This window comes from Oreochromis aureus, linkage group 16, assembly GCF_013358895.1.
Source record: "Oreochromis aureus strain Israel breed Guangdong linkage group 16, ZZ_aureus, whole genome shotgun sequence".
NCBI classification, from domain to species: Eukaryota; Metazoa; Chordata; class Actinopteri; order Cichliformes; family Cichlidae; genus Oreochromis; species Oreochromis aureus.
Window position 1 is genome coordinate 946945 of NC_052957.1, and position 15487 is coordinate 962431.

The following is a 15487-nucleotide window of genomic DNA, read 5'->3' on the forward strand; positions in this document are numbered from 1 at the left end:
ACTCCGTTATATCAGAGTCCTCGTGTCCAGTCACAGGCGTCAGTGACAGCCCGTCACTGATACGTGAGTCGTATTACTCGCTGAGTGATCTCGCAGTGCGTCACGTAGATTTCACCAAAGCTGGATTTCACTGCAGTGATAGCTGTGTTAAAAACAGAGTGAACATCTGGATCCAAGTCTTTGGAAGTTGGTGTTTGTCGATGCAGGATACAGAGGGTAGCCATGATCCTTGCATTGATGGACTTTATCTGCGCTGCAGCTCCGCTCTATCATTGCTGCTGCACCATCCACACAAACAGCTCAGTCTTCATTCAGTCATAAAAGTCTAAATGTTTCCTCATCAGTTGTGCTGCCAGAGACCTCATCGCACAACAGAACATCCTCCAAACTGTGTCTTTCCCAGGGATAGAGCGCCGAAGCTATCAATTAAGCTGCACTGGAAATGTCTGTGGATTCGTCCAGCTGAATAGAAAATCACTCACATGAACGCCGTCCATCCACTAACTGTTCCTGAACGCCAGCCAATAGTTCTTTAATTCTCCTTCTCGCTGCATCATCTGACAGCGCAGAGCTTTCACCTCATCACAACAGAACTTCCCACATGTGCACCACAGCTGGAAGTGTGACCTCGGTGTAGTGTCTTCTCTGGTCTGCATTCACAACTAAAAGGCAACAAGTTAGAATGCTTTCTTTTATGGTCGTGAGCAATCAGCGCAAGATCTCGCAGGATCCATGGAACGCCAGGACTGCCATAATGAATTAATTAAATACAACATTAAATAATTAATTAAATGTGGCAATAATTAATTAAAATTGGAAATAGTTAATTACATAAATATTTATGACACATGTAATTAATTAATTATTGACACATTTAATTAATTATTGACACATTTAATTAATAAGACATTTAAATAATTATTGACAGTTTTAATTAATTATTTAATGATTTATTTATTTAATTCATGTTGGCACTTTTGTCCCCTTCATCTCGCTCCTTGAAATAATTTTATCTGTCAGCCTCACCCATCAAACTAAGTGGGCGGGGTTAACGCTGCCCATGCAGCTTCTCTAACATTTGATTGGTTGCCGTGCAAAGTAAGACAAGACAGGTCGATCCTAGATAATCGATTGCTTGTGTGGACTTGGGGCAGCTGTTCCAGCTTAAGGGGGGGGGGGGGTGTTACGTTAACCGCTTTGTTTACATATTCCACTCTCCGTGTTTCACATGTTGCATTCGCAGATTCTCATTTTCACTGAACGATCGTCTCTTTCCGCCTGGTCTTCTGTAACATAAAGAACGAGTTGACATTTTCCTCAGGACACCAGCGATCAGCTCAACAGGCCCTCAGTTTACCTGCATGCATCCTCCTCCTCACCTGTCAGCTGTTTAACACCTGCTGCTAATTCAAGAAACACGCCCACGTTACCTGGTGATAGTCAGTGGCTGTGTCCAAATTCAGGGGAAGGATGCTTAAAATGCCATATTTGGAGGCAATGACGTCACGGCGACGTGACGAGGGCTGTCTGAATTCAAAGAGCACTCAAAATGTGGCGACAAATGCGTCCTACTTTTCCCCAAATTGACTATGTGCACGTTAGCATATGCTACTTCCGGTGCAAAAACTCCTGTGTGGAGCTTTGTTTCCGGTGTCCTATTCGCGCCTTGTTTACGGTCCAAAACAAGTTAAGCAAATGAATGAATCAAGCGGCGATTTACATTTCTATAGATGTCTTGGGCATTTACGCAATATATCTGTAAATGATGTTCATCGACTTGTCGATATTTTGCCCCCACGCCTCAGAGCAAAAGAGAAAAGGGATTCAAATGTTATATTTCTCAGCTGTCCCTCGTTTATTGCGGGTGTTATGTTCTAAAAATAACCAGCGATAGGTGAAATCAAGTAGCCAATTTTATTTTTTGATGCGTGGACATCGTGGACATCCAGTACTGCACTTCAGAGTCACACTGCTAGCAATCGATGCAGCGATTCTGTACTGTACAGGAGAGACGTCACGGAGGAGATCGTCTGCAGCGATCAGGACACAGGACACAATGTGACGTAAAAATGAGCATGAAAACTTGCACTAAAAAATCCGCAAAACAGCGAGGTGAAAGGTGAACCACGTTATAACGAGGGACCACTGTAATTTTGAAGGCAAGTCACAACATACCCTTCATACATACTAATGTATAGAAACCCTCACCAGCAATCGTTCATTTTTTGTGTGGCTTTTTTCACGGTTTGTTAACATGCTGTGTAGGTGTGGACATAACGGGAAACATCTGTGACTGTTGTTCATCTGTAGTTTGAATGCTGAACATTTGCCTGTTTAAAGAATAAGACCAGTCACTATACAGAGATGTGCTTCTGAATGTGGACGATGTGTCTTATGCTGCAGTGATGCAGTTCTGCTTGTGTTGAGTGATGCAAACAACCGATCGATCTAAACTCTTTAAACGTCAATCACGTGGTTACCGGCTACCGGCGAAAATAATGGAGGAAATCGGAACGGTAAGCCAATTTCTGTCTTAGCGCATTTGCGCTGCTGTGTGTTTTTGTGGTCTTCTTTTGCGGCTAATTCAGTGAATTCTGGTCTGATCGTGGTGAAACTTGGTGTGTGGAGTCAGTGATAGCTCTGGGAGCTAACCAGCCTATCTTTAACCGGTTACTTACATGAAGTCTGAAGAATTTCTGGTTCGGTTTTATTTGTTTAGCGGACTTCTGCGCATTTACGTAACTGCTCGTTTAATCGTGGCTTATTTTCGGTGTGTTTGGTGGTTGTAGAAATGGTTTATATGACATTTTAGCTGAGATTCTGAGGTTTCTGTGGATACCACACATGTCTGGACTTATATTTCTCAACCCGCGTTATAACCGATTAAACGTGATCTCCTCCTTTTTGCCCCCGGTATCAGGGGCATGGGGCTTAAGTGGTTAAATGTCAAAATCTATCATTAGATTTTTTGTGACACAACAGTGGTGAGTGTTCCCACCTTCTGCTCTTTGGAACTTAACGCAATCTTTCCGTTTTCGAGTTTTGGACATAATTTTGGAGTATATCTTTGCAGTAGCGATTTACCGCAAAGTAAAGCTACCGGAAATGTACAACCCCACATCCGGCATTCAAACCAGGAAGTTAGCATTTTCTCGTGCACATAGTCAATTCTAAGGATAGGTCCGATGTATCCTTCATGTCCTACTATATCCCAGGATTCATTGCGGGTCATAGAGGAGGTTTGTTTCTCCTCAGATGTCAGGAGGCAGAGTTCAGGAGTCTGACAGCTGTGGGGAAGAAGCTGTTCCGGTACCTGGTGGTCTTAGGTACCGGAACAGCTTCTTCCCCACAGCTGTCAGACTAACCCTCTGTGATTAACCAGAGTCTCCATTTCAACTTGGGTTGAACGTGCGGACTTCAAGCTATATACCAGTTTTTAAATTGTGTTGATAGGTCACGTAAAACCGATGTTTTGGGGGGTATATTCTAATTCTATATTAATCTGCATCTTAAATTTACCAAATGAAAGGAATACAGAAATACATTTCAGAGCTGTACATAAAACAATGTGAATTCTCTAAATAGTGTGGCACAGTCACATACCTGCATTCACAACAAAAAGGCAACAAGTTAGAATGCTTTCTTTTATTGTCGTGGGCAGTCAGCGCAAGATCTAAATGGGAAAGCAACAACAGAGTTAGCTAACTATGCTCCCATTTTTTTCCTCTTCCCAATAAAGAAATCTCACATAAACGTGCACTCAATTCAACATAAAGACTGGAGAAATGACCCGCAACAAAAGATGTTTAAACAACAAAAATAATCGGGTCAGATTGTATTACTGTTACAACCTGCGATATGATTTTTCTTCCCCACGACATTTGCGCATTCCTTACCTCGCAGGAATCCTCCATTATTATGAGGATTACCCAGAATCCCTTGCCCTTTGTGAATGCTGCAGGGTGACTTTTACAACAGTAGGTGGTGCCAATGTCCCATTTAGCGGGATTTAACTTCGACTCTATTTAACTATGTTACAGAAGCACGAGGTCCAGTCCAATCGACTGTGGCTTCTTACTTTTTACAATGCGCAGAGCCAGCAGACACGAAGCCCTCTGAGCCTTTTCTGAGGTTGTGACCACGTCCACCATTTTTCTGATGCTTGTAGTCCTCAAACTCTCGCTGGAGAAACTCTTTTGTTTCATCTTTAAACTCCGGGTGCTTTGTGATGAGATGCCGCTTTAGCCTGGCTGGCTTCATTTGCTGTCACTTGAAGACACACAACACATTTTGGTCTTCCAACATCATCCTCGATGAAGCTGACTCGAGGTAACTGTTGTCATACTTTCTCATTTTAGCTGATTTGCTTTTGCATAACTCGATGAATAAATGTTTTTTCTCTGTGCTAATTAGCGCAGCCCCAGATGATGCACGTGACATGTTTTCACAGACACCCAATCAATGGCTCGTGGACCCCCGGGGTCTGGGGACCCCAGTTTGAGGGCCGCTGTTATAAAGTATTTATGATGCTGCACAGCTTACATTCTGTACATCAGAGGGAAACAAGAACTGAGACTGAGGTATGGAAATAAAACACGGCAGTAAACTAAGACACGTTTCCAAATCCACCAAAATAATTTAGAGTTCAGAAGATGAGTCTGACTTGGCATTGACTCAGTGGCACTGTTTGTTCAATACTCTGTTTACTTGTAGTTAAGACGTATTACTTCTACACAACAGTCTTGAGCTGTGCCAGGATAACGGTCATTTAAACATGAATTTAATGATTCTATGTCTTATGAGCCAACAGATTCTCCAGTGTCTGAATTATGGAGCTGAGATATTGTGAAGTCTCCTCATTTCTGCTTCAAACAGCTAAACCAGGGGTCGGCAACCTGCGGCTCTTTAGTCTTTATACTGTGTCTCTAGGTGGTTTGTGTTAGTTCTTTTTAAGCTTGTAGTTCTAAATTGGAAGATTATTGTGATCTTGAAATATAAAAATAAAATTATTATTATTATTAGTAGTAGTAGTAGTATTATTAATTTTTCATTGCTCAAAATAAGCGTCACACTTGCATAAACCATACCCGTCGAAATTCCGTGCATTTATGGAGACTTTCAACCCCAAGCAGGCCAAGTATGGATCTTCAGGTCCACATACGTATGTGAGCAGCTATTCTCCACCATGAACTATGATAAAAACAAACACCGCTCACGCCTCAAAGAGGACAGCTTACAGTCCTGCGTAAAGATTAAAGTGACTTCGTACAGCCCCGATTTGCAGACGCTGTGCGCAGAGGTTCGGGACCAGAAGTCCCATTGTACCACGGCAGACCCGACGATGTTTGCATGTACATGCTTTTTTCTTTATTGACCACTTTTCACACACGGTTGCTGTACCCACAGAGTCAGCTGTAGCTTTCCAGCTCACAGCCCGACACACACCAACACAACAGCAGAGAGAGCACAGACTTTAAGCCGGCGAGGCTTGATTGCCGCTCAGGTGCGTCCGCCTCCCCTGCAGCGGCATTGCAGACCACGCCCTGACCGACACATTAACCACGTAAAATAAATATTTATTCAGATATTTTGCAAATATTTATTTTTCATTTTTTTTAGCAGTTGAGTGATTTTTTCCAATTATTTTTAAAATTCTGGTCAAGGCTCAGCTACAGGCTGCGAAATCCCAAAGGTGATATAAGGATGACGGCTCACTACAGTTTTTGTTTGGTATATGAGTTCAACTTTTTAGTTCATCTAAAAGAGACCTTCAACTACCTAGTTTTTCCTTTTTGTTATATTTTTTAAGAGTTCAAAATGTGTTCATTACATAAATAAAATGTAATTTTCTCTGTAGCACTTCATGGATTTCATAAGCAACACACTTTAGGTGTTTATACAAAGCATAAAGGTAAAAAGCAATAACAGTGTTATCTTCATTTTAGATGTCAAAAAGTATTTGCGGCTCCCAGTGTTTTCTTTTCCGTGGAAACTGGGTCCAAATGGCTCTTTGGGTGTTAAAGGTTGCAGACCCCTGAGCTAAACTGTAGTCTAAGGAGCTTGGAAAGAAAAGTGTCTGGACTTCTTTAAGTTGCTTGAAGACGTTTCACCTCTCATCCAAGAAGCTTCTTCAGTTCTAGGGTTAAATGGTGGAGAGTCCCAGATTTAAGCCCCGTGGGAGTATCCCCCCAAAGAGGGACAAAGGACCCCCTGATGATCCTGGATTGAACTGGATTATAGATGGCAGACAGTTGGTGTCGTAAACCACCGCCTCTGTTCAAAGATGGTCGCTCACAGTGGACATAAATGGCCTCTTTCACTCCTCTTTCAAACCATCTGTCCTCTCTGTCCAAAATGTGAACATTGGCATCCTCGAAAGAGTGACCTTTATCCTTAAGATGCAGATGGACTGCTGAGTCTTGTCCTGTGGAGGTAGCTCTTCTATGTTGTGCCATGCGCTTGTGGAGTGGCTGTTTGGTCTCTCCAATGTAGAGGTCTGGGCATTCCTCGCTGCACTGTACAGCATACACCACGTTGTTCAGTCTGTGTTTTGGAGTTTTGTCTTTCGGGTGAACCAGTTTGTGTCTGAGTGTGTTGCTGGGTCTGAAGTACACTGGGATGTTGTGCTTGGAGAAAACTCTCCTGAGTTTCTCTGATACACCGGCTACATAGGGGATGACAACGTTGTTGCGTCTGTCTTTCTTATCCTCCCTCGCTGGTGTCTGATCTTCTTTTCTGTGCATCTTTGCTGACTTTATGAACGCCCAGTTAGGATAACCGCATGTTTCTGATTGGTCAGATGCTCCTTGCACCAGCTCTGTCACGTGAATGTGCAGTGAAAACCCCGGATTACCTGAGCGAGTTGATAACCATCTGATCGTGACTGCTTATCCAGACTGATGATGTCAGGCTGAATCAAGACAATGCAAAGATCCTCACGTACTGTACACGGTGCAGGGAGGAGGAACAACAGAAAGTCACTGTTTCATTGGATGAAATAAGGTCACCATGAGGAATGAGCACAACTCCCAAAGCTTGCAGATAAATCAGGAGAAACATGAAACACACTGAGGAACACACACAGAAACTATGATGATCTGAAGACAGGACTATTTATACACAGAGGAGGCTGAACATCATCAGTACAGGAGCAGATGATAAACACATCATGAACACATCTTGGGCTGGTATTAAAGCATTAAAGCATATCAGGTGTAAAATGCTGCAGAAAGCCTCTGTCACACCTAGCGGGACAGAGGGTGGGGTCACTCAAAGGAGCTCCGCCTTCAGCAGCTGCAGCGTTAAAGTAATGAACATGTGAATCCAGGAGCACTCAGGAACAGCCAGAAGTCAAACCAGACTTAACACTCAGCGTTGACATCAGCAGTCATGCATTCATAGTCTCCATCCAATCCTTGACATCCTCCATCGTGCTGGGTCATCTCCATGGAGATGGCTGATTTCTTTGCCATCTTCCTGCTGCATCAGATGGACAGCAGCACACAAGCAGAGATGCAGTATGGACAGAAGACCACTAGATGGCAGGAGAGTCTCAGTACAGACAAAGAGGGAAGAGGAGGAGGAGGAGGAGGCAGGGGGGAAGAAAAGGGGGAGGAGGGGAGAAAGAAGAGGTGGCAGCAGGCTCTGCAGAAGAGATGATGAAGGTGGGTCTGTCAGCTTAGTTAGTCAGTTTAGTTAGGGTACGTCTTTAAACACGAAGTGATGTCAGTGTCCTCACCTCTGACCCTCAGAAAGCTCTTAAGAGATTCTTTATCTACACCGACAGAACACGAGTAGACACCTTCATCAGACTTCTGCACATTAGTGATGATGAGCTCTGACTGATGTTCAGGTCCAACATGACTCCCATTAATGAAGAAATAAGCTTCGACTGTTGAACCCCTGTGGTTTCTGCAGCGCAGAGTGACATTACTTCCTGCCCTCACAGGAAGTGCAGGGATCTCCAGGATCACACTTCTATCTGACCAACAGAGACACAAAAGGGTGATGCAGAGACAAAGATCCACCAGCAGTGCAGTGTCGCACAGAGACAGCTCACTTCGTGTACCTGAAATGCTGATGGAGACTTCATCGCTCTGCTGTCCAGACGAGTTTTCACAGAAGTAAAAATGATCAGAGGAGAAGAATGAATCCAGAATACAGAAAGAGTAATATCCCACACCATATCCATACCAGCTTGGACTGTCAGCACAGTCATAACTGTAGTCATCTGTTGTTATCATCACCTTCCATCCATCAGCTGTCTGTCCATCATCATCAACACAACTCAGAGACACAGAAGAAGCGTATTTTTTGAAGATCTGCTGGAGGTTTGGACTGACCTGCAGAGAGACTGAGCACAGACACACACAGTAAATGTATTTGTGATCTTTTGGAGTCTCTGATTGTTTTCACTTCATCAACTCACCTGCAGAAACAGCTAGTGCAGACAGCAGCAGCACACACACACCTGCAACAGGACACAGGTCAGTAAAGGTCAGAGGTCACTGAAGGTCAGGTGGATCAGCTGCTTCTGCTTCACGCTCATTTACAGAAACCAAAAACTGCCAGCATTCATTCAGCATCTGTCATTCTGCTGGACCTGGACTCACTCTGGACCCCTAGTCAGTGGATGGATGATGGATGGATGGATGATGGATGACTGATGGATGCATGGATGGATGATGATGGATGGATGATAGATGATGGATGGATGGATGGATGGATGATGGATGAGTGTAGGAGCTGCGTTTGACTCACCGAGGAGCAGAGAGACAGATGGAGCCTTCATGTCGTCTGGATGCCGACTGAACGTCAGTCGGAGCAGTGAGATGCCTTCAGCTTCACCACTTCCTTGTTTACACGGAAGTGAAATGCAGACGCGAGTTTGAAGTAACTAAGACGCCCACCTCCTTCACTCGTTTTATGCACTCTGACATTTTGACTGTTTCAGTACATAATTAGACTCTATGGAGCTCAACAGTGAGGACCTGGGAGTAAGACTCCACAGAGATCTGGATTATGAGCCATGATGTTGTAACCTTCCACAGCACACTGACTGCCACACGGTGGCATGTGCGCTTGTAGAAACCACACGTCTGTAAGATCCGTCTGATTTTAACAGAAAAAACATTTTATGACATGACACTGTGGAAAAGAGTCTCCTCATGGTCCCCAACAGCATTGCTTCCTATTGGTGGAGCTCACTGTTACCATGGAAATGCACCACCTCATTTCAGTTTTATTCGTATTTATTTATTTATCGTTATTTATTTATTGAAAATGTTAAAGTTGCGGTTACGACTGAGGCGCCGTACCATATCAAGAACTAGGCCGTGCTTCACTACACACACAACACCAACTACACAATCTATACACAAGACACAAAAAGGATGAACTCTGTGAAGACTGGAAGTCATCAAAGCTTTGCAGGGCATTATAGGTTTATCTGTTTTTATCCAGATCAGATCTTTTCATGGTCATGACTCACCTTACGGGTAAGGGTTAAAACTCTTTATGAAGGTTTTATTAAAATAAATAGAAACAGAGACTGCTGAGCTTGATTTGCTTCCCTATAAATATAAATGACACCGTGCTCCATCTTATCATCACACAACACACAGAAACATTTAGTAGGATTTACTATATACCCTCTATTTTTCTGAGCATCTCTTGAGAACTTTCACATTTACAGCGATTATTATGCAACACCTGAAACAATCCCTTTAAAATATCTGCAAGTGCTGCAGGTAACAGAGAGAGAATGTAACCACATCCTTCCCACAGATGTGCCACTGAGTGCAGAAACACGTGTAAGAGCAGATCTTTCTCACGCTGCGCACACACTGTAAGCTAAATGTGATCAATAATATCATCTGTCTGTAACATCAGCATCACTCATGTTCACCATTTTACTTTGACCCTTCTACAAGAGCTGTTTCATCAGACCTCATCAGCTCTCCTTCCTCTCATCACGTTTACCATCTTCATCAAAGAAATGTGATTATGAACAGACGGAGGAGGGACTTTTATTCTGATTGTTCACCTGCAGCCACCTGACACTCCAGCCCTTCCAGTCAGATTCACTACAATGTTCAAAAACATGTGAAGAACTGTGGGAACTACACGAGGATACAGCTGTTGAGCCACTACATGAAACTGTGAGAAAGAGCTTTTGGAGCTTGATTAAGACGAGAGGTGACGATGAGTGAGCAGCAGGTGGCTTCATGCTGAGAAAGTCTTTAGATGTGAGGTTTGATTTGAGAGTGCTGATGGAGAAGCTTAGAGGAGGTCAGAAGGATCTTCACTCTGTCTCTGTGGATCAGGGGAAGGAGATGATTGGCTGCTGACTGCGGGACTGTGGTGGACATGCAGGACATGTATGAGGACAGTTTAGACACTGATTGTTCTCTCCGACTTCATTCTGGTTTAGAAAAGAGTTGTGTGCGTCTTGGACAGCGGTTTAGAAAGCTGTGTGCTCACTATATTCAGGTGATATTTTCCTGCTGTATTCTAAATAAAAAATTTTTTATGCTGATAGATGAGCTTTCACAGCTTAAAGCCATTTCAACATCGTTCATGAGGTCCCAGCCTTTCTCTTGATTTTAGTGTTACACTAATACAGTTCTCATCAGGAGACTGTCTTACTGACAGCCTCTTACACGGTTTTAAACAGAAAGAAACCTTGGGCAGTTTAACCAATTGGTGTGTGTTATCTGGCTTCATGGATAGATAGAGCTGGGTGTCATCAGCATAGCAGTGAAAATGTATGCTATGTCTTCTGATGATACTGCCTAAGGGAAGCATGTATAATGTAAATAGAATTGGTCCTAGCACTGAACCCTGTGGAACTCCATAATTGACCTTAGTGTGTGAAGAGGACTCTCCATTTGCATTCACAAATTGGAGTCTATTAGATAGATATGATACAAACCACTGCAGTAAGGTACCTGTAATACCCAGGGGCGGATCTAGAGAAATTGTCTTAGGGTGGCATGAGGGTGGCAAAGAAATCAAATGGGGTGGCAAAATCAAAGCCTTTTTTCCCCAAACACATATGCAGGTGGTTACATATGGTTAAAATGATTCAAATGCAGCAAGTATACATGTTTTTTATATAAATATAGTCTATAACTTAATTATTGTCTGTAGCCCACATAATTACACACTTTAGTTACATAAAACGTGAGTTTTGATGTTATGTACTGTATAGCCTGTATAATAAATAAATATGTAGCCCAATAAGTATAAAATCCAGAAAGCTACACAACATGGGGCGGTTCATTTACAAACACAAGTCTAACTTAAGTTTCACTGTTTTTTGTTAGAAAACAATCACATTGTTACAGCTTAAATTACACAAAATGTCAGAAATCTGCACTGTCATGAACAAAAATTTAAACCTAATTTTTCATGATTTGTTGGATTAACCCTCTGAGGTCTGAAATACAAGCGGCCATTTTTGACTACTTTTGAGTTTACGTTTGTATTTCCCCCTCAAATTGTTTCATTTTATTTTTTCCTCCTTGCCTTGTTTGGGATCATTCTTTTCAACTCAACTGAATTTAGTTGTTTTGTTTTTTTTCACTGACATACTGCATTAGTATTACTGATCTGAAATCACACAAAGAACTTAAAATCCTAGTAGTATTTTTTTTACTGTAAAAAAACCCACAGACATGTTGAGTAAATTTTTATAACTTGAAATGCAAATATAAATTGTACATTTTGTAAACATATACAACTATTTATCTAAAAATGTTTTCATTTTGTACAACCATTTAAAAATATTACTAAAACTAAAATGAGAGAACAATCAGGTGTCGCAATAAGATGCCCCACAAATGATGTGTGCCAGTAAAAATAAGTTTTTCCACCAAAAGACAGAACAGCACAGGGAGAAACCTGCAGGCCCGACAGCAGCAGGTGTATCACTCCGCTGGTTTTCTACTTAGTGACAGTGTTTACATTGCAAATGTGCCTTTGTGACATTTATTAGTGCCCTCACTGACACACAAAGCAAAACGACTACACAACAGAACAGCTACACAGGACAACACAACACAGTAACTATACACTCCACACTAAACGTCACAAATCTCCCACATCTAAAAACTCAATTCAATTCAATTTTATTTATATAGCGCCAAATCACAACAAAAGTCGCCTCAAGGCGCTACTCTCTCTCTCTCTCTCACTTGCTCGCTCTGTCTCGCTGCCATTACCGTCACTCTCAAAACTCTCCCCTCTTCCTAAACAACCAAATCCCACGTGCTGACTTTTTTTTAATTTTAATTTTTAATTTTTTTTAAATTATTTTACATGGTACATTTTTCCACTGATAGGAAAGAGGTTGCTTCTTTTCCTTTCTTTACTGTTTTCGCGCTGTCCTTAGAAAACGCTTAAAATACACACACACACACATAAAAAACGTGACGACAGTATTTAGTAAAAAGCATGGCTTATATCTATTATCATAACTCTGGATTTACTGGCCTGTAATTAAAATTTAAAAACTTTGACGTCCGAACTTTTAATGTGGGCTGAAATAGAGACTCAGCGTGGCTGCAGCTTGTTGCTATGTCAGCTTAACATAGTCATGTGATTTGGAGGTGCAGCGTGTCCGTGGACCACAGCGGGTTAATAACACTCACCTTCCTTCCATTTCCAGAGTGTAACATCCAACCACCTGTGCAAAATCCTTATGGTCCCATGGTGTTGTTCAAAATGTGCTCTGGCACAATCATAAGCATCGCTTGCTGCTGACAACAAGAAAAAAGCCGCTCCTGCTATGGGCTGAACCATTTGTTAATGGTGGAGGGGGGGACACTATGCAATATATTCAGTTTTAGCATTTATATTCACTGTTGACTGTAACTACGCTCAAACTGTTAATGCTATCTTATTTTAATAAACAACACTGTCATATGCAAAACTGGGGTGGCAAGGGATCATTTTAGGGTGGCACTTGCCACCCCATGCCACCCTTCTAGATCCGCCCCTGGTAATACCTACAGTATGTTCTAATCGCTCTAATAGGATATTATGGTCAACAGTATCGAACGCAGCACTGAGGTCTAGCAGGACAAGCACAGAGATGAGTCCACTGTCAGAGGCCATAAGAAGATCATTTGTAACCTTCACTAAAGCTGTTTCTGTGCTGTGATGAGCTCTGAAACCTGACTGAAACTCTTCAAATAAGCCATTCCTCTGCAGATGATCTGTTAGCTGTTTCACAACTACTCTTTCAAGGATGTTTGATATGAAAGGAAGGTTGGAGATTGGCCTATAATTAGCTAAGACAGCTGGGTCTAGAGATGCTTTTTAAGTAAAGGTTTAACTACAGCCAGCTTGAAGGCCTGTGGTACATAGCCGATTATTAGAGATAGGTTGATCATATTTAAGATTGAAGCATTAATTAATGGCAGGACTTCTTTGAGCAGTTTTGTAGGAATGGGGTCTAAAAGACACGTTGATGGTTTGGAGGAAGTAATTATTGAAGTTAACTCAGAAAGATCAATTGGAGAAAAAGAGTCTAACTTAACATCAATGGTACTAAAAGTAGCTGTAGATAATATTACATCTGTGGGATGATTATTGGTAATTTTTCTCTAATGATTAAAATTTTATTTGTGAAGAAGTTCATGAAGTCATTACTAGTTAACGTTAAAGGGATTGTTGGCTCAGTAGAGCTCTGACTGTTTGTCAGCCTGGCTACAGTGCTGAAGAGAAACCTGGGGTTGTTCTTATTTTCTTCAATCAGTGACGAATAGTAAGATGTTCTGGCTTTGCGGAGGGCTTTCTTATAAAGCAGCAAACTATTTCTCCAGGCTAAATGATGATCCTCTAAATTTGTGACACGCCATTTCCTCTCCAGCTTACGAGTTATCTGCTTTAGGCTACGTGTTTGAGAATTATACCACGGAGTCAGGTACTTCTGATTTGAGACCTTAGTTTTCACAGGAGCTACAGTATCCAGAGTCGCATGCGTAGTGAGGAGGTAAAATTATTAACAAGATAATCGACCTCTGTTGGAGTAGCGTTCAGATAGCTGCTCTGCTCTATGTTGGTACAGGGCATTGAAGATGATAACAGTGGGTGGATTATATTCTTAAACTTAGTTACAGCACTTTCAGAAAGACATCTACTGTGATAAAGTCTACTCTCCACTGCTGTGTAATCAATTATTGTAAATGTAAATGTTATCAGGAAATGATCAGACAGCAGAGGGTTTTCAGGAAACACTGTTAAATGTTCAGTTTCTATGCCATATGTTAAAACAAGATCTAGAGTGTGATTAAAGTGGTGGGTGGGTTCTTTTACATTTTGAGAGAAGCCAATTGAGTCTAATAACAGATTAAATACCATGTTGAGGCTGTCATTTTAGCATCTACATGGATGTTAAAATCACCCACAATAATTATTTTATCTGAGCTGAGCACTAAATCAGATAAAAGTCTGAGAAATCAGAGAGAAACTCTGTGTAAGGCCCAGGTGGACGATAGATGATAACAAGTAAGACTGGTTTCTGAGTTTTACAGCTGGGGTGGACGAGGCTAAGCATCAGGCTTTCAAATGAATTAAAAGTCTGTCTGGGTCTTTGGTTGATTAATAGGCTGGTGTGAAAAATTGCTGCCACACCGCCCCCTCGGCCTGTGCTTCGAGGTTTCTGGTAGTTAGAATGACTCGGGGGTGTTGATTCATTTAAACTAACATACTCATCCTGCTGTAAGACTTGGAGGAGAGAGACCTAATATTTAATAATCTACATTTCACTGTTTTACTCTTTGGTTCAGATGTGGATACTGTATTGTTCTTTCTTTGTGATGTTTTATGTTTACAAAATTATGGTTTTTAGTTTTAGGTTGGTTTTTGTCTGTTTGGGAGCTGACACAGTTTCCAAGCAGCGCTCTAGACTAACTTTTTGCCACGGTTGCACTGGTGCGCCTAACTTTTTTTCTTAGGTGCACCAGTTCAAAAGTTAGGTGAACCCAAATTTTTCAACCACATTGCTTAACACCGCAGCTTTACACGTTCACTTTTTTTATTGCTGTCCATACGGACACTATTGATTTGTAAATGATTAACTAACAATCTTGTCAACACAAAGTTCTTTATTTGGAGCACATTTCTGCAAGAAAGATAAGTTACCGTATTTTTCGGACCATAAGGCGCATTAAGCAAAACCAAACAGTCAGATAAGTCAAACTTTACTCAACTCATTCTTCTTGCTTCCTCCACTTCCGTACCATTGATTCATTAATGTTGAATTCTCTGGCAGCTGCTCTATTCCCATGTGCTACTGAGTGACTGATAGAGTTTGAAATCCGCTTCATAAGCATGTCTCTTAACAGGAGCCATTTTAGGGTCCTTATACACACACAATATGGTAATATTATGTTGAAGCACAGTATGTATTCCTCCGCGAGGCTCCTGACTACGGTAGCTGCTCCGACAATCCATCAAGCGGTGCGGCTTCACAGCTTAC

General features: G+C 41.8%; 1 protein-coding gene across 3 annotated transcripts; it reads right to left on the reverse strand.

The window, feature by feature from the left end:
- Positions 1-7093: 7093 nt before the first annotated feature.
- On the reverse strand, positions 7094-8802 carry LOC116314961. 3 transcript variants are annotated; one of them, XM_039600380.1, is made up of 6 exons: positions 8761-8802; positions 8429-8470; positions 8247-8353; positions 8069-8099; positions 7739-7981; positions 7094-7644 (listed from the first exon to the last, which is right to left on the reverse strand). In XM_039600380.1, the coding sequence occupies exons 1-6, from the start codon at positions 8789-8791 to the stop codon at positions 7553-7555; spliced, it is 546 nt and encodes a 181-aa protein (XP_039456314.1). In that variant the 5' UTR covers positions 8792-8802; the 3' UTR covers positions 7094-7552. The 3 variants fall into 3 exon arrangements, with proteins under 3 accessions (XP_039456314.1, XP_031588972.2, XP_039456313.1); XM_031733112.2 differs by having other exon boundaries at positions 8069-8353; XM_039600379.1 differs by having other exon boundaries at positions 7739-8353.
- Between the last annotated feature and the right edge of the window lie 6685 nt (positions 8803-15487).

Excerpts from the sequence above, each read along its gene's own strand:
- LOC116314961 (XM_039600379.1), bottom strand. The coding sequence starts at position 8,791 with ATGAAGGCTCCATCTGTCTCTCTGCTCCTCG. Across the intron at positions 8,354-8,428 it reads TGCACTAGCTGTTTCTGCAG|TCTCTCTGCAGGTCAGTCCA; the intron begins GTGAGTTGATGA and ends GTCTGTGCTCAG. Across the intron at positions 7,645-7,738 it reads GAGCTTTCTGAGGGTCAGAG|AGCCTGCTGCCACCTCTTCT; the intron begins GTGAGGACACTG and ends TCTCTTCTGCAG.